The following is a 20,005-nucleotide window of genomic DNA, read 5'->3' as shown; positions in this document are numbered from 1 at the left end:
ATAAGACTCATATACATCACAACTGCACTAGATGCACCTTGCACAATAGGTTTATCTACATCTTTATCAATACTAGTGAAACAGTTGTACATTTTTTATTCCCAACTTGTATATATTTTTAATATTTGTTTTTGTATTCTATTCTATTATTATTTCATGTATATTGTATTCGATTATTTATCTACCTATTATTTATCTATCTATCTATCTAGCTATCGGAGCAACTATGTCCAAGTTAAGGTTTTCCACGCATTAGGGGGCGCTATGGAGCCCGCCTACAGGTATGGGCCAAATTGCTGTACAGTCTTGCAAAGCTCCCAGGTGTTTATGTGGGCGCCAATTTTTGTGAGTTTTCGTATATATTGAGGCCGTCAAAAATGTGCCCAAGTGCTAAAACCAATTAGGGGGCGCTATAGAGCAACCATACCACTCTCAAGCCTAAATGTGAACTCAGATCAAAGAATTTCCTATTCTGCACATGGCTGCACAACTTCGAGAGTTTTCGTGCATCCTAAAGTCCTAAAACACTTGTTCGTAAAATGAATAATTTCGCACGAAAACCAAGATGGCCAACTTCCTGTCAGGTGGAAAAGTTTCAAAAAAATGCTCCATGGACTTCAAGATGTATCTATGTTCCCTCAAAATTTGGTATATTAACTTCTCATTTTTTTCAGAATTCCGAAGCTCGTTAGGGGGCGCTATGGAGCCCCCTGGCAACACTCAAGCTGAATCACTACAGAACTTTGTAGTTTTCGCCATGTCTGACATGTGTGCAAATTTTTGTGAGTTTTCAGCATGCTAAACCCCTCAAAAATGCAAGTGACGTCGCAGAATAATAATCCTTACAAAAACAATAGGTTCCTTCGCACTTTCAGTGCAAGGCACTGTTGGGGCAGTGACTATTGAACAGTGTTATGTCTACCAATGGGATAATGTATTAAACTAAAGACAAAAGGCACATACACAACCCCAAAACAATTTAACATTCTTCAAGTGTTTCATGTTTAAAACATGTTGAGAGGTTTAATCCAGCATCACCCCTACTGGATTAAGACTCTCAAGCCTTCAGATAAATTATTTAAAAAAAATATCATTACTCCTAGTGGATAAATGAACTTCATCCCTAAGAAACAGTTGAGGCTTGTTAAATTCAATTTGAGGGTGATGCACGATACCCCCCTGCATTCCCAAGACCAAGGTAGCCATGACACTGTTCACCCATTTACGGGACTTGTCAATTTTCCCCGGATGGCCCGATCTCTCCACCGACGTCTCAGGGTGATGTCAGACAGCACGATGATCATCTGAGGGAAACGCCGATGGAGATGTTGCAGATCCTGCTTCATCGCTGCGACGAGATCGATGCTCTTCCTGCATCCCAAGTCTTTCCCGCCGCAGTGAATCAGCAGGACATCCAGGGCTGCTCTTCCTCTTAGGGACCGGTAGAAGAAAGGAAGGAGTCCGTGCCATTAAAGTCCACCCCAGCCAAACCAGTGAACTAGGCCAAGATTGGCCCCCACGGTCTCTCCGGCCCTCTTTTCCCCACGACAAATGTAACTGCTGCACATGATCCAAATCACTGGACCTGTTAATAGCATACAGTAATCACAATCAGAACAGTGTTTTGTCAGTGTCAGCACACATATGTTAACACACACAAGTAACTTGTCTCGGGCCATTGATTTCTCCCTATCCAAACAAAACAGAAAAAAGTCTATGCAGATATACAATAAATCACAAATTAATTGCTCTTATCTGTTCATTAAAATAATAATATGACAATATAGGTATTACACAAGGTTCATTTATTATTTTCTTCTCTCTAACGGTAAATGTGTTGATTTCCATGTTCGACTTTAATCTAAAAGATACTATAGCTACATGGCTTACCTTTGTTGTTGTTGTTAGGCATGGTATAGGCTAACTTGTGCAGCTTAACGTTAGTATTTGAACCTATGAGGAAAGAAAAATGAAAAGGGCAACCATTAGTCGTCTGAGTCGTCCATTTTCTCTTGCGATGTAGATAACAGTTAACGCCATTTTGTGGTTATATTCGGCGACCATTAACGTTATACAACATGTGCAAGCAAGCATGTTATCTTTACCAATGCCTATTTTCATCGTGCTTAAATGATATATGCATTAACTTAATATGGCATACTGCCGTTATATTTTAAAATACTATGCAAAATGACCAAATAATTAATCAGAATACTTACCAAAAGTTGCTTCTGCTCCTACTCTTTCTGTCTCTGCAAGAATCGGAATGACTGAGATTTCTCTTGGCACAGCTACCAGAACATACAACTTTCAGACAGGTTGCTCACATCACATCTACGTCGTCAAGCTCAGTTTGAGGCTGCGCAGTAACACTCAGCCCTCACCGGAAAAGTAGGCTTCTAATAGACTTCACTGGTCTCCGTTGAAATCTACGGCGTCACATTGTTTATTTATTTTACTGTCTATGGTTATGACACAATCGTTATCCTATTTTTACAAAAACTGCTGCTACGGGGACATAACGCGAGATATAAAGGTAATGGAGCCTTTTATACATTGTCGTGTTTCTTTGGAAATAAACAATGGACAAATAGAATCTTTAAACGCTTCAGATGTAAAGTTATTTGCTGTCAAAGTGACGCCAAAATGAATGGGAGTCAATGGGATGCTAACAGAAGGTGATGGCTCGTTAGCCTAGAATCTCCCCATAGGAGGTACGCTTTCCAGATGGTCGCTTACACCCTTGGTTTAGTCTAGACCGTCCTACTTGTGCGTAGATACGGTGGGTAAAGAGGGACAAACTAGACACGTGTGTATTTTACACAAGGGGAGATAACGATGAATGATGATTTTTGGCCATTTGACAATGTTTTTAAGTGGAGTATTATATGGTTAATTCAATTACGGGCTTGTTTTCTTCTTAAATTATGCCTGTTGCTGATCATATCTTTCAGCAGTAGCCTACAGGGAACCAATATGTTCTTAGACCGAGATTTTCACGGTACTTACTTTTCACTACAGCGCAGTCATCCCTGAAGACAATAAAACATTTATTTTCATGTTCATATTGCCTTTATTCAAATTTTCAATTACAAACACCCAGAGTACAAAAAAACAAATTCATTTATCAATTTATCCTCCCCCCCCCAAACAAATACAACTCAATTCCCCATTTGACATGTTATAGAAATTTGTAACTGAATAACACACATCGAAAACATCAAATTAGTTTACCTTAAACATTCAACAGCACACTAATACTTTCACCCATGCATTCAAATTGCGTTGTGATATTACAGCTCTTTTTTCTGTAATTAGTGGAAACAGGCAGCAATATCATAATTTTACAGTCAATTCTTTCCTATGAAACGGTTCACTTTTCACTGAACCTTTACAGAATATTTACCGATCAGTATAATGTATTTGGTAACAGCTTAAGAATAACCATAGGTAAATAGCAGGAACAAGAGTGCCGTTTCAATCTTCACTAATAGTAAACACCACATTTAGCCTAACGATACTTTTCTGTAAGGTCTAATCACACATCAGAATTACTCATTAGAAATGAAGGAGTTGTAATTTTAAGTCACCCATAACACATTTTTCATACTCACTGGCAATGACACTAGCTTAAGCGGTGCATTAAAATCTTTAACATTCCATTAGAAACCCATGGAAAGGTACAATCTTTCCAAAAATCATGTTTCCATTGTGTAAAAGTGGATACAATATTGTGACCAGATTCTGGTCGCCTGAAATAGATGGAGGAAAATATAATTACTTATTTGAATGGTTTTAGAAAATAGCACAACGGTGGTTAATGAACCAAATGGGTAAATACATGAGCTGGATTTATCCATGCATACAAAATACACTGATATAAATATGCTTATAGGGAAATTGTATCGTCTATCAGAGCATTTCTGTGCATTGAAGTCAAATTTTACGGTTCACTTGCGATGGTTTATATTATATTGGGTTTTGATTTTACATAGTCAAAAAGCTGTTTCAACGGGCTTCAATACTCTCCGTGAAAAAGAAAGTCAGAAAAAAAAACTTCCAGACTCCCTCACATCATTCCAAAAATAAAACGGACACACAGTGTCACAGAAGCAAAAACCCCTACACACTTCAGTAGAGGACACAAGTCTGATCCTGGTTCAGTGTATATAGACAGAGCAATGTCTCCTAATGGTCAGTAAAGGGCAGATAGACTAACTGTGAAAGAATGACTGCATGTATGCATTATTGAATGTGTACCACTTCTTGGGTCTAAGAGAGGCTCTGCATGTAACAAAAAAAAAGACACTAAATAACTTAAGAAAAAAAAGAAAAGAAAATTGCAATATTGCAATTTGTCCATTTTTCTACTCATCAAATGTGCACCCCTAATTCAAATTTAAGATGCAACAACATGAGACCGATTTAAGAGCAAAGGCATAGTCATATCAGGGTAAATAATACAAGGCTAATTTCTAAGACAAAGGGGAATTCAAAGACTCATACACACTGGCATTTACCTCTATGCCCTATTGTTACTGTCACACATTAAGTGAGAGGTAGCCTACAGTACCTTGTGCACTGAAAAATTTAGAAAACTGTACATCATATTACACATGGCAGGCTTACTCTTTAGGAAGCTTGATCTTTGACATAACTCACACACGCAATTACTCAAGCGCACATCAATCAGGTCAGGGAAACGTTTAAAGTAACAGCAGCAACATTACCTGCGGCCGCAGGTTTCTTTAGATTAAAAGCCAGGGTTTCAGAGGAAATGTTTGTGTTTTGTTATTACCGGGGATGTCATCAAACACAAGAAGCGATGGTTTTCCAAATACCAAAGTAAAAACACAACACATCCCTACAGTTCTTGGTTCACCAAGTCCTCCAGTTGGCTATTCTTGATTAACCACTGTTTAAAGACTCAGTGGCCAAAGACAACAGTATCACCAAGCCTATTATGAAACATGGCTTGTTGCACTGAATTTGCTCAATTTACGAAACAGGGTCTATTTTTTTTTTTATATCCTGGTTATGGAGGGAGGGGAAAGCCCTTCAATTACATGCTGAAGTCTAAATGAATGGCTATCTGGCCCCTCGTTGCTTAGGTGACCGTGATATTAGTTATTTCTACAGTATTAAAATCCATTAAAATTCAACATTTATTAAACCTAAAAAGATGAATACGCGCCTATGCTGTCTCCTACACAACTTCAGCACACACCAAGTAGGTAGTGTGCTTCGATAAGTGGTTCAAATTTTACTGATTAGCTCGAAACCACAGTATAATTTCACAGCAACACAGACTAAATGAGGAGGCATTAGATATGAGTTTGGTTATGGTAGCTTCTGCTGATGAAGATGGAGGGGACAGGCAAAAAGTGTAAATTTCACAAAGTGTCAATAAAAATATGAGTTAGAGATGATATTCAAGTTTGCATATCAGGTGTTTTTGCTTAACCCCACATTACCCAGGTATGATGACTTTTTGTGCTGTTAGCACATGGGTCATGTAATGTTAAACATCACAATACCTGTTCCCATGTTGAACATTTTTGTATTCATCATGTAAAAAATGAGATTGCCCACTTGATGAGTAGATAACAGGCTGATCAGCTGAACAGATAAAGGTCCCTTATTAAATGTACCTATTAAATATATTTTAAATATGGAGGACATAGCACAAGATACATTGTGCGCAAGGAGATTTAACTAATTACTAGCCATAAGGCATACTGTAAGTATTTTGTACACCTAAAAAAATTTATATTTGTCTCATTTTAGAGCATTTAGAGTACACACTCTTATTTCCATTGCTATTTTCCTTTAACACTGGATAATTGTCATGTGCACTCCAAAACAGTATATGAACTTCCTTGGAGCTCTTAATACATCTAAATAGTGCTTAAATGTACAAAATACTCATACTTAGTAATTGTATGATTATAAGCCCAAATAGCACAATAGGAAACCTGACAAGTGTCTGAACAGGCAGGGACAAGATGGGTGACCAAAACCTCAGCCTGCCTAACCTAACCATAGGATAGCAACAGTAGTCATGAATGCTGTGTATCAAAATTGCCCTGTTTTCATTTAATATTCATTTTAATTCTTAAAACACCTACTTAACAGTCAGCAGTATGAACCTTCAAACACAGATCATTGGTGCAATAGATAGCCATCAATAGTCCCCACAGCACTTGGCATTAACACATCTGGATGAATTTTGACATCTGCCAAGAAAATGCATCACTAGGAAACCACAGATAAAACCGCTCCTTTTCTTGCCAAATCGCAGATTTACAGGCCTGTCAAATCCTCATATTTGCATTATCCTTCAAGATTTAAACAGTAAGCACAGTCTACTGATGATTTTGGGTGATCCCATCTGTGCATCTTAGGTGCACTTACACTTGGGTGTAATGCTAAACCCAAACCAATCAACCACAATGTGTGTTAATGTCAGATGGTGTGGGGGTGTTTTCCTTCGAGCTGTTCTTTGTCCCATCTTTGTTGGTCTCTCTGTACAGTGATGTGATCCTTGTGTCATACAGAGAGGTGGATATCCTTCCTCTTTCCATTTATACTACCAAACAGACAGCAAAGGCCTTAAGATACCCCCCAACAACCAGCTACACTGGAGGCTTTACATAGCCTGAGACAAAGAGTAATGGATATGTATTCCCATTGACCGGTCGTGTCTTTGTGTGAAATCATGCAAGGCCATTTATCTCTCACACCATGAAAGAACATGGCATTTAGTCCCACTGGGACTGAAAAAAGCCCCCAATCATTCCTTTCCAGCTATTTAGAATTGGCTTCCACTAACTACACAGTCACAGGCATCAAAACCTTCACCGATACTCCATCTCTCTCCCATGCACCTAAACTGAATTTGTAATAACTAATGCTAGCTGCACAGGAGATCATCCAGGCCAAGAGAGGGCATTTTATCAAAGTCACAGGCATCAAACAAGTCGCTGATTCCCTGGTCATCTCCCAAACCTAAAAGGTAGTCATCTTGGTCCAGAAGAGGCGGCCCGAGGTTTAAGAAAGGCCCAAGGGATAAAGGGATCTGGTCTTCTGTCTGTTGGAGAAGACTAGTGTAAGGGGACGAAATGGGGGAGAGAGTAGTGACGGAGACTGCTGAGGAAGAAGAAGGTGGAGCCAGGGAGGGGATGGAAGAAGTGGTTGTGCAGGTGGGACCTGTGAAGGAAAGTTGAGTCAACTAGTTATTATCTTTGCATAGTCAAGGAACCATATCAACATAACAAGACCATGTTGGCCAAAAGAGTAATTATGTTGACCAGTGTTATGGTGCTTGTTGCACTGGGGACCAATATTCAAATCCCAAGTACCAGCGAATCAGTGCTTGGAATCAAAAGTTGCATGGACACGAGCAAGTTGTTCATTGAACAGATCTTGGGTTAACTTGGGTTGGGTGGGAGGGTGGCACTCAAAACCAATTTTATTCTATTACGAGTTTAGCTAAGCATTGCACACGCTGCTCTTTGTTTGTAATGGAGGTCTAAAAACATTCATGCACACCTATGTCTATCTGAGACAAACCTTGAAGGACTTTGAGGAAAGGTGAGTTCCCATTGATGTCCATGCTGCCGTTTTTTACAGGACTCCTGGGGTCATTCTCCTCATCTGGGCACAGGAGGACTTCTATAGGACCCTTAGTGCTGGTCAGATGGATGGACAAACTCTGGAGAGAGGAAAAAAATTTATTCTGATAGGACTGCACTTGATTAGAAAGATGGACAGACTTGATTGAAAAATTAACAGACTACGAGTCTCTTTTCCATATGCCCTCAACTCGTAAATGTCATACCAACATATATACACCAAAGGTACTGTAGTCTGTACATGTGTACATGGTGTACCTAAAAAACTGGTAACTCGGGGCAAATTGATGCACTACATTTTGCTACAGACCATGACACTGCTTTAGTCACTGTCATCCCCAAATGCCTGGTAAAACAAATCCTCAACACCAACCGTAGAGGGGTCACCTAAACTGACTGCAACCTCCACAGCTGGTGCGTTAATGTTAGGAGAAATGCTATGTCCGTTAACAAGTGGCTAGACAGAATAGCAGTGTTCCTGCATTACTTCACTTTTTCTAAGTTTACACACTGCAAAAGCATTGTGAAGCTGTCAGTTTTCCACTTAGAAGCCAAAAGACCACCAACCATAGAAGAGCAAGAAACAGAAGTTTCATCAAAACAACAATGACAGATCCACCTTATGTGTGTACACATACCTCATCAGGGTCTGGTACTTCTAGTTTGGTGTCTGTGGGCGCTTTGACTACAATAACAGTCTGGTCTCTGAGGTTTCCCAGCTGTTTGATGTCTTGGTACGTTACATAGGCATATGTGCAGATGAAAAGGTTAAAGAAATAATGCTACAAGGTCAGTACATATTAATACTAAACATACATGTATATGCAAGCCGGAAAATGCTAACTACATGATGACAAACCTCCAAACTGCTGAAGTGATTGCTGTACCATGCATCTACACATGCTGGTGTTTTAAGCTTAACATGTTAGGCACCATCATGTCAAATAAAATTAGGGCTGCACGATATTGGAAAAAACTGACATTGTGATATATTTTTTTTCCTGCAATAGATATTGCGTTATGAAATAAGACTAATTTTTACAAGATGACAAATAGCTCTATTTGGAAATAATAAATCATTCTGGACTACTGGGGTGATTTTGTAGGGGAGTGCATCTACATAGAAAATAAAAAAAGAACTTTTCTAATGTGAACCATTCTTTGTTGAACTTTTATGCTTTACAAACACCAAAGCAAGTAAGCGCTGTGACTACTGAAATTAGGTAGTTATATACACTCACATGCTGACTCACATGACACCATTGTATTCATATAATACTATCAATCCAGGCTATAGTCAATGATATTAATAATGCATGCATGTTGCTTCCTCTAAATTTCAGGTTGTGGTCGACTAGCGGGGCCTGCTTTGTTTGTTTGATAAATTGATTGTGATTGGTGGTTTGCTGTGCATGCAGAGCCTGCATGTCACACACTTGGAACAAACTGTGTATGCAAGAACACATAAATCAGCGTAAATGACGTTATATCAGACACAGACTTCTGTTTTCGATTAGTGTTACGTTTCCAGCTTCGTGGCTCTGAACCGTCACGTTAGTTGAGACAGAGCCCTTGTATCTTTAGGCTAACTATATTAGCTTTAGCCTGGCTGATAGCAGCATTCTGGCAACTCTGCTGTGAAAAATGGCCAGGGGACATTGTGATAACGTTCCATTAATCAGGTGATTTATTTTGTCTTTGCAGCAAACATAAAACACTGACTACGGTAGGTTCACCGCCTATGAAAATTATGTGCATCCCTGTGTCCGCGGCAGCTGCAGCTTACGGTACTTTTTTTAAATTATTTTTTTTAACACGCAGGAGAGCCTCACTTCCGAACAAACCCATCGGACTAACGTTACGTCACATACACACATGGCCACCTGTCTTAAAGGGGAATGGCCGGGGGTAACAATCATGGAAAAGGAGAACGGTGAAAGTTTACTTTTCTATCAAGCAGCAAAACATTTGTAGCGTTACCATCGCACATGCGCACATCGCAATGTAGACGAAACAAAATATCGTGCAGCCCCAGCAAAAATCCCCATGGTATCACCTTGGCCTCACTGTGAGACAGGAATAAGCATGCATACAAACAATTTTACACCTTGATCAATTTGGTGAGGTCTACCTGCAGAACTATGAGAACATAGTTACAGGACGTTTTTAAAACAATAAAATAATGTGGCTAAGAACCATTTTACCTTTTGGATGACATGTCAACTAACAACAAAAGGATATTTCTGGTTGCTTTGCAACTCGCTCATGTGTCTCATATCCAGGCTGCATCTTTGGATCAGTTGTTCAAGCCTCTGCTCTTCTTCTCCCAGTGCAGAAACTTCTGCTGTTAGTCTCTGTCTCTGGCTCAGTGCCCCCTCAACCTCCAACAGACTACAGCCCCTGTGAAAGTGAGAAGAGTGAAGTGAGTGAATTTAAACAGATTTAGTACTGGCTCAGGCGCTTCACTAGCCCCTTTATTACTGCCTGCTTAAACAGCATTTTTTGGTACCACAGATTTGTGTTTCAATACTTAGGTGAAATCTTCCTTGTGAGCAGATACTGCAGAGGATATTATTTGGCTGCAGATTATTGTATTTTCTCTTTGTAACCCACAAATAAATATCCCCTGTAAGGTAAAGTGGACTACAAATCACAACAATGAAGGTACATGTACAGAACATGTACCTTCATTACAGATCATACTTCTTAAAATAAGTATGATCTAAAATATTTTTATTGTTGTCATTTGTTTCGAGATGAACACAACAATTTGTCTGTGGACATTTCAAAGTTAAAGGAACACGCCGACTTATTGGGACTTTAGCTTATTTAGGAGTTAGATAACTCCATACATACCCTTCTCATCTCTGTGCGTGTTGTAACTCTGTCAGACGGCTCCACCGGTAGCTTAGCCTAGCACAGATCCTGAAGGTAATCGGTTCCAACCAGCCTACTGCTCCGAATAAGTGACAAAATAACGCCAACATGCTTCTGTTTACATGTTGTGATTTGTATAGTCACAGCATGTACAAATAACAAGGTCACATGAGACACAGCCATCTTCTAAACACATACATACACATTATATATATATATATATATATATATATATATATATATATACACATACATATATATGTGTATATATATATAAAAAAAACACATTAGGCCATCATGGATTAAAATCCTGCAGCACACGCAAGGTCCCCCTGCTCAAGCCAGCGTATGTCCAGGCCCGTCTGAAGTTTGCCAATGACCATCTGGATGATCCAGAGGAGGAATGGGAGAAGGTCATGTGGTCTGATGAGACAAAAATAGAGCTTTTTGGTCTAAACTCCACTCGCCGTGTTTGGAGGAAGAAGAAGGATGAGTACAACCCCAAGAACACCATCCCAACCGTGAAGCATGGAGGTGGAAACATAATTTTTTGGGGATGCTGTTCTGCAAAGGGGACAGGACGACTGCACCGTATTGAGGGGAGGATGGATGGGGCCATGCATCGCAAGGTCTTGGCTAACAACCTCCTTCCCTCAGTAAGAGCACTGAAGATGGGTCGTGGCTGGGTCTTCCAGCATGACAACGACCTGAAACACACAGCCAGGGCAACTAAGGAGTGGCTCCGTAAGAAGCATCTCAAGGTCCTGGAGTGGCCTAGCCAGTCTCCACACCTGAACCCAATAGAAAATCTTTGGAGGGAGCTGAAAGTCCATATTGCCCAGCGACAGCCCCGAAACCTGAAGGATCTGGAGAAGGTCTGTATGGAGGAGTGGGACAAAATCCCTGCTGCAGTGTGTGCAAACCTGGTCAAGAACTACAGGAAACGTATGATCTCTGTAATTGCAAACAAAGGTTTCTGTACCAAATATTAAGTTCTGTTTTTCTGATCAAATACTTATGTCATGCAATAAAATGCAAATTAATTACTTAAAAATCATACAATGTGATTTTCTGGATTTTTGTTTTAGATTCCGTCACTCACAGTTAAAGAGTACCTATGATAAAAAATTACAGACTTCTACATGCTTTGTAAGTGGGAAAAATCCATATATAGTGTCAAATACTTGTTTTCCCCACTGTATATTCTCAGAAAGGCGAAGCAGTGCTACTTCTGCTACTTGGGCGGAGTGATATGATTGCAGCACCTGAGAAGCCCGAGCAGAGAAGCAATGCTTCGCCTTTCTGAGAATATAGTTCCCAGTTTATATACGGTTAGAAGATGGCTGTGTCTCATGTGACCTTGTTATTTGTACATGGTGTGACTATACAAATCACAACATGTAAACAGAAGCATGTTGGCGTTATTTTGTCAATTATTCGGAGCAGTAGGCTAGTTGGAACCGATTACCTCCAGGATCTGTGCTAGGCTAAGCTACCGGTGGAGCCGTCGGACAGAGTTACAACACGCACGGAGATGAGAAGGGTATGTATGGACTTATCTAACTCTGGGGGTTACGGTGAATAAGCTAAAGTCCCAATAAGTCGGCGTGTTCCTTTAAGTGACTAATATGGATTTATTTCATTTTAGCAACATCTAAATTTAGGCCAACCACATTATATCCAAGACAGGAAAAATCTGGGCCTTAACTAAAAGAAAATAGAGATACTGTATATCATAGAAAAGTGTAGAACACTCAGGTATACTAATATTTTAAGTGGTAACAGCTTGCACGCAGCCTCCTGCCTCCTTGTGCTCTACAGAACAAGGAACAAAATCAGTTTATATGCAAAAAGATACCCAAGATACACATATTTTCTGAGATGTTAAAAAGTTTTTAACTCCAAAACAATGAGATAACTCACAAGATGGAGGAAGACACAGGGAGAAACCAAGAGAACTGAAATGTGTCACATTATGTTCTCAAATTTGTTCATGATGGGATCAATTAGACAAGAGTATCAATTCAAGTGGGTACTCGGATCGGCAGGTAAGACAAAACATACTCTTAAAAAGATATAAGTCAAGTATTTGAGTGTTAAGAGTGGTGACCACTTACATCCACTGAATGTTGTTCTTTGATTTCTTCTTGATGAGGTGAATGCCTTCTAGTACATTGGTGATATCATACAGCCGCCTTTTCTGTACCTAAATGTTGAGGAATACATGTCTCATCAGTTACCAATTTAGCAGTTGATTTTACTGTGTAAATTACCAATCGTAGCAAAACAAAATCCCTAACGCATATCCAAAACATTTTCAATGCTTTGAGCAGATATTTTTGCTTAAGATGTCCCCTATACATGTTGTTATCCCTCCCTTTTATTTATTGCATCACTAACAGGATTTAGAGGAGAAATGCATCAACTATAAGGTAGGTTTGCTTTACATAACCCTCCTACCACCAGCATCCCCTTTCTTTTTTATTTTGATCTGAAATTACCTGTAAGGTTTCAGCAGCGAGGTTGAGGTCCAAGACGCCATCAGAAGACTGGGCAAGGAGGTCCACGAACTTCTTTGTCAACAGGCCCAGGGAGGTGTCATACCGAGTCTTCTCTGGTGGAGACTTGGGTGCTATGGTGGAGGAACAGAGAAATAAAGGGGAAAGGACAATGTATTTCAGCGACATGTGATTAATTTATGCGAGGAAAGTAAAACTTCCTAATAACAGTTTTACTTGGTAGGAGGAAACCCAGATAAATTGTGGGTTTGTCCGTAATGTGAAAAAGTTAAACCAACCACAAGACACCTATACTCACCCTGACTTCCAAAACCAGCAGTAGAAAAGCAGTAGAGGTGTCAACAAGTTAATAATAGGTACAACTTTACCATGTAATCCAATCCAACACAACCACACTGCAATAAATCCTATGGGTTTTTTTCAGTCAGGAAATGTTGGAGGCAAATGACTCAATCAGTCATAATTAGCTGGGAATGTGTCCTTTACGTGTACCAAGGAACAACTTGAACTTTGATAAAGCACCAGCTGGTAACGTTTTACGTAAAGCACCAAATTACGTATTTGCCAGCTGGACGTATTTCAATATCGATAGCTCTGTGTTGATAACATCAGTTCCTCTCATCAGAGGGTTACAGCATACGGCGTGTGACCTGTCTCGTCCTCCAACAACAATATATTACACTGATGCAATGGCCAAATATCATGAACACAAACACTGAGGTACAGATTTTGTTTCCGTTTCAAGTTCCAAATATAGTTCAGTAGATTGTTCCCGGGGTCCGTTTCAGAAAGCAGGTTCAGTGAGAACTCTGAGTTTGTTAACCCTGAGATGAGGGAAACTCTGGGTTTTCTGTTTCAGAAAGGGAGGTTAATCAAACCTCAGAGAGGTAACTCCAGCCCGTTTCAGAAAGGAGGTAACTTAACCTCAGAGTAGGGCTGGGCAATATATCGATATCGTGATATTAGACTAGATATCGTCTTAGATTTTGGATATCGTAATATGACATAAGTGTTGTCTTTTACTGGTTTTAAAGGCTGCATTACAGTAAAGTGATGTCCTTTTCTGAACTTACCAGACTGTTCTAGCTGTTCTATTATTTGCCTTTTCCACACTTAGACATTATGTCCACACTACTGATGATTATTATCTAAAATCTAAGTGTGAAGATATTTTGTTAAAGCACAAATTGTCAACCCTATAATATCGCTGCAAATGTATTAATACACTATATTGGAACTCGTGCATTTACTCTGGCAGCAATTTTCTCCCACGCAAATTCTCTCTCTTTTGCAGCAGCCACTGTGTTGCTTTTTTAACGAAATATATGTTCAAACTCGCTGTATGTGCGCATGAGTATTTCCGCCGACCAGTTTGTTTATGGTTGTTACCATGGTGAATCGTAGTATCAGTGCTCCATTCATGCTGCCTTTTTGTAGTGGTGGTGCACGCGCTTAACTCTGAGTGAACCTACTCCGAGTTGACTGAACCAACTCATATCAGCTGTTCTGGAACTGAAAACTCAGAGTTTCCCATCTCAGGGTAAATCAACTCAGAGCTCACGGTTAGACTCAGAGTTTGTTAAACCTCCTTCCTGATACGGGCCCCAGGACACACATGCAGAGAGTAAACAGAAATTAAAGGGCCGTCATGAAAGGGCATTTTGTTAGATTTAGCCCAATATCATTTAAATTAGGTAGCAATTAGGAAGAAAGTTTTGTCTTGTTTGAAAATGTTGTGTATGAAGGACATGCACGCAAAAAACTAATGCAACTTCTTAGTGTTTTTTAATGTGTGTGCATTCTGCATTTCAGCTCCACTGTGTCTTGTTCAGTGGAATTCACAGGATTGCATTTAAAATTGTTTGCAATAACATTGAATGTCTCAATACATCAACTGTGAAATAACCCTGGGTCAAGGGCTGGGTTAAACTCCATTCCACTTGAGAGTGAGAATTGAGTGGATCTTTAACCCTTGATGATTATGTCTAGAGCATCACAATGTGTTCAGCTCAGTGAGAATCTTTTTTTTCTGTATGAAGTTGCTGCATTGAGGCTGATTTTGTGTAAGAAACTTGGTGTTGATCGCCTCTAGTACAGGATGACCCTGCATCATTGGGCTGTAAGATTCAGGTTACAAAGGTGTACAAACAGAATGGCGAGGGCTTCTTACTTCTAGGTGTCTTTAGCCGTGCCCCATTGGCCACCACAGACCCTCCCCTGCCTCTTGGAGTCCTGGCTGGTTCTGACTGGTACTGGTGGTCTGAATCATCGAGGGCCAACCGCCTTTTTGCCTAGATGGACAAATATATACTGTTAACAGCACATATGGCAGTTTTGGTCATTTGGTAGGCATCTCATCTTTGAAGCCACCAGAAATGATGCATGATGCTAAACAAATTACTTTCATCTTATGTCTTCAGTGTCCTAAAACATTCACAACTATTTAGAAAGTTAATAGAAATACAAGTAATTTTTTAAAGAAGACGAGGTGAGGTATTTGGTCACTGAATCCGAGGCCATCATTCTTCTGTTGTCTTTTTCATTTCAGTTTTGACCAAAAAAAAAGAGCCTATTTTGTTCTATAATTTCTGAGGTGGATCAGTCAAAATATTCATGAAATAGTTCAAAAAAACAAGATGTTTTTAAATCAATATTCCAGTGCGTCATGGAGAGACTGTTGGTCTTATGTTGCGCAAAACCAATGGTTGTGATTCATTCTCATCTGAACACATTGGCCAAGTCAAACCCACATAGCTTTAGAGTGAGTCACGCCCATGGAGTTGATCACAGTAATGCCAATAAAAAAAAGCCAATACAAGTATACTTATAGCCCCATTAACATTGAATATTACCAATAGGAGATCCCAACCTACTGTCTAAGGATGTAAAAGCTAATTTGCTGTACCTTAGTCACCCATTAATCAAAACTAAATAATGCCCTTTCTGAAGCAGTGTCAGGAGCTTAGTGTATTTTGATATAATCTAGTGTTTTAACAACATACGTCCACATTCATCTTTACTCCAAAATTACAGGTCACCAATGTATAACCTGTCAGAATCAATGTCTTCTATTGTAGTACTTGTGTAGCTTGACAAAGGTGAGGTCATTACCTATGGTTTTAGCAATAGTAGACATTTAAATGTCTACCTCATCACCACTGCAGTACTTGACACCATGTTTAAGACCATTTTGGCTGTGTTCAACATTCATTTATAATGCAAATGTTGAATTACCCAGCAACCATTTGCTGTTTCTTCAGTGGAAAACTGAATATTTTCACCAGCCTAAATTGGCATTCTAGTCATCATTACTGTTACATGGCAGCTTAGTGAATAGTCTCTCCAACCAGGGAACCCTTAAAATGTGTGTGTTGGCTAGAATCCATCCTGTTTTAGTGTCTGAGCAACACACCAGTACCAGAGAGCTTGTCTACTGCATTTCCCTCTAACCCCCATGTAGACGAGCAGTCAATTAACACTCATATTAAGCATGTTATGTAGAGTAAACCCTATAATTAACACTTTCTTACTTAATTTAGCCTAAGTCTGAGAAAGAATAATATGCCCTCTGTTGACAGTCAAAATGTCAGCCATTTTATATCAGCAAGCAGCTCCCCTCACCCCCTGCCTGCTCATGGCTACAGCCTGAGATACAGAGGCTGGTTTAGGTTTAGTTCATGAAAGATGAGTAGCCAGAACAAACCAACACCCTGAATGCTGCTGAAACTATTTTGTGTGGTTTGTGCAGGTTGAAAACACAGGAAATGTGCAATCAGTTCAGCAACAAACTCCAGTTTCACTTCACTTGGCATGAAAGGCACCATAACGTTACACTTTATTTGCAAAAAAGAGGCACATAAAACACTTAACAAAATTAAGGTCAAGGCCGACAACGAGTAATGTCCTCTGATAATTAATACTGCTACTAGCCTTGAAAGCTAACACATTTCCAAGCTCCATCCAAGTTGGCTTGCAGCTTCATAGACGACTGGAAGAAATATCTATCGAGTAACGTTAGTTTCGAAACTGAAGTGAAGCTTTAGCTTATAAGCCCATGTCTTTGCAAATTAGGCACTAGTGTCTTGTCTGAAAGCTAAAAAGTAGCTAACTGAGAGCCAAGTAGTCCAACAATCCCCCCCAACCCCCAAATTAGGGCACCAGCAGCAGCCACTAGGCCACCGCTAACGTTACTCATCTCTTACCAATATTTCCATCTGGCTGCAAGGGTGAAAGCGGTCTCAAAACACCATGAAGTTAGCATAGCCCGCTATTAGATGACATGTCTACGTGTTTTGTAAACCCCAAACTAACTTAAACTCGACATTTGCTTCCATACAGTCAACATAACACTTAACCAACCCACTTGGGTAACTTAGCTAGCGGTAGTTAGTTAGCCACCTCGCTAGGTTGAGGGAATGCCCTGGCTAGGCAGCTAATGTTAGCTGCCCGAACAACAAGCTTGGCTAGCCTAGCAAGCTAACATTTTGTCGTGTTTGAGGCTAGTTGTAGCAAGCCAAATATGTTGAAACGAGCTGTATAGAGGATTACCGGCGGTCTCCCCAGAGCGGGTCGTTGTCCTGCTCCGTTTGCTGCAGCTTGTTGTGGAGTTGTGTAAATGTTGTTTATCTGAGGTTCGGATAAACACACATTTGATGTCTGTGTAACGTTGCAAGGCGGTGGGGTGGTTATTATTTGGATATACGTAGCGTTGGATTGACCGGGGTTTAAACGATCCGTGAGAGTTGTTAAAATTATATTATTGTCGAGAGGAGAGCCCCCAACCCCCGCTAAAATCACTTTGTCCGGAGCCGAGGAGATCCCTCTTCTCATCTTGCGTATTCGGGGTAACCCCTTTCTTGTCTCAGTACTTTCAAGCCCGTATGGCTGCTAATCCGCCGCAAAAATTACAAAAATAATCAGACCGAAGTAAAGATGACAGTCTGATTCATCGACTTTTGTAAAGTATTTTTCCTTAAGAAAGTGCATTTAGGCAGATGCAACGGATTAAAAAGTAGCGCAACTCTCGTTTCCCCGGTTTAGAAATGGCTTCAGGAAACGGCCTGATGAATGAAGGGATACGGTTTACGCGCTCAAGAGCCCTCCCGCGAAACTCAGATTTCCCGGGAAATTTTCAAACGGAATTTACATGACAGACGCTATTGGTCCTTCAGAGAAAATTCCCCACCCATATTATAGCCGTATTGACCAATGACAGCTCAAGATTAAGTGTGCCACGTGTTCATTGGCAGTTGTAAACAGGCAGCGTCACCTGTCACGCCTTGCGTGTTCTCTGAGAGGACGCTAAGTGGCGCAAGTGATCGGTTGTGCTGAAGAGGCAGAGTGAAGTGAAATTTTCACTCTTGATTTAATGTTCGCCCCCTTTTTAACTTGAGTTTTGTGGGCCCTTTGTACATCAGAATGACAAGATAACCTTTGGGCATTAAATACTGACCTCCTCCAAGATAATAGGTTACTGTGATATTGTTATTGTAGCAGTTGGTAAAACCAGTTAAGCAAAAAGTGATGACAAAACTAAATATGAATTTCAATATTGTTAGGTGGTATCATGTTTGTTTTTGTGCATCATGTTTTCTTCACAGCTCCTATGGGACTTTATGTGTAATCCCTTGCTTACTTCATGCAGAGCATTTAAAAAAATAAAAAGTTGTTTGCACTTTTTTTGCTTCTTTGTTTAATCAGCGCTTCTAATTTTCAAAATGTCAAGTGTATTGTTGAACTTAAAGCAAACCTTACCTGTGTGCGTAATCATAATGTTGACAACAAGTAGAAATTAACTTATCAGAAGGGCAGCTTAGCATTGTGTCTAATTCTAATAATACTACTGCCTACTGTATGTTTTACATGGCTAGAGTAGGCCAGCAGTGACCTGGTTAACTGTAGCTCAGACTCACAGAAGGCAAATTACAAAAGTATCTGCCTTTTAATTAACTTAAAGCTGTTAAAAGGTTTACATTCAGTGGGGGAATGTAACTAAGTGCATCTAATCAAGTACTGTACTTTTTCTGATGTATTTGTAGGCCTACTTTACTTGAGTATTTCCATTGTATGCTTTATACTTCTTCTTCACTGCATTTCAGAGGGAAATATTGTACTTTTTTACTTCATTACATTTATATGTAAGCTACAGCTAAGATTGTACATACAAAATATGTCATCAGCTTAAAAATTATAATTGCTTAAAATAATATTTGGCCAACCACAACATTGAATTCTGTTTACACATAAATGCATAGGCCTACATAATAATAATAATAATAATAATATAGGCTACAGTATATCATGATATAATGCTCTGTAATGGGCCATTCAAAGTTATTTTACTTTTAAGTACATTTTGAAGATAATACCGCTGTACTTTAATTAAATAAAATGTTAAGGACTTATTTGTGTAATGGAGTGTATTTTACAATGTGGTATTTCTACTTTCGCTTGAGTAAAAGATTTCAATACTACTTCCACCACTGCTTACATTACAGGTCTGAAAGTTGTTTTTCTCAGGCCATACAACACTTGGCGTATTGCCATCATAGTATGGTCAATACGTCAGAATGTACTGTATTTCCTGTAAATAGATCATGAATTGTGTAAAAGAAACTTAACTGTCCTTACTAAAGATATTTAAGCTCAACTATGCAGGCTGTTATTTTGTAGCTGATCTTGACCTCTGACCTCACCATTGAATACATGAGGTGGCCTAGTACAAGAGGGAAGAAAATTCCCTCATGGGAATCTATTAAATGCCACATTAATTGTTATATGGTATATGGAAAGGCTCATTCATAGCTGGTGCCTCACTTTAAATGTCCCCCTTGACTCACCCTGTGCAAAAAGTGTTCATAGTTCTAGGTGGCCACTGACAAAACTTCACATTTGGGCATTAATTGTGACTCTCAGCAATAAACACAAAATAATTAATAAAAATCTATTCTCTCAGCCATGCCATGTTTGGGCATT

At 39.6% G+C, this 20,005-nt stretch overlaps 1 protein-coding gene across 2 annotated transcripts; it reads right to left on the bottom strand.

Annotated features, from left to right (window-relative positions):
- Positions 1-3,067: 3,067 nt before the first annotated feature.
- LOC144519893 (transcription factor E2F3-like) lies at positions 3,068-18,097 on the bottom strand. 2 transcript variants are annotated; one of them, XM_078253407.1, is made up of 8 exons: positions 17,579-18,097; positions 15,201-15,321; positions 13,013-13,143; positions 12,629-12,717; positions 9,876-10,034; positions 8,273-8,387; positions 7,573-7,714; positions 3,068-7,209 (listed from the first exon to the last, which is right to left on the bottom strand). In XM_078253407.1, exons 1-8 carry the CDS (start codon positions 17,858-17,860, stop codon positions 6,914-6,916), a joined length of 1,335 nt encoding a protein of 444 aa, XP_078109533.1. In that variant the 5' UTR covers positions 17,861-18,097; the 3' UTR covers positions 3,068-6,913. The 2 variants fall into 2 exon arrangements, with proteins under 2 accessions (XP_078109533.1, XP_078109534.1); XM_078253408.1 differs by lacking the exon at positions 17,579-18,097 and adding an exon at positions 17,233-17,411.
- Between the last annotated feature and the right edge of the window lie 1,908 nt (positions 18,098-20,005).

Source organism: Sander vitreus, chromosome 6 (assembly GCF_031162955.1).
Source record: "Sander vitreus isolate 19-12246 chromosome 6, sanVit1, whole genome shotgun sequence".
Lineage (NCBI taxonomy): Eukaryota > Metazoa > Chordata > Actinopteri > Perciformes > Percidae > Sander > Sander vitreus.
Note: the sequence above shows the minus strand (reverse complement) of the source record. Positions and strands in the feature narration are given on the sequence as shown.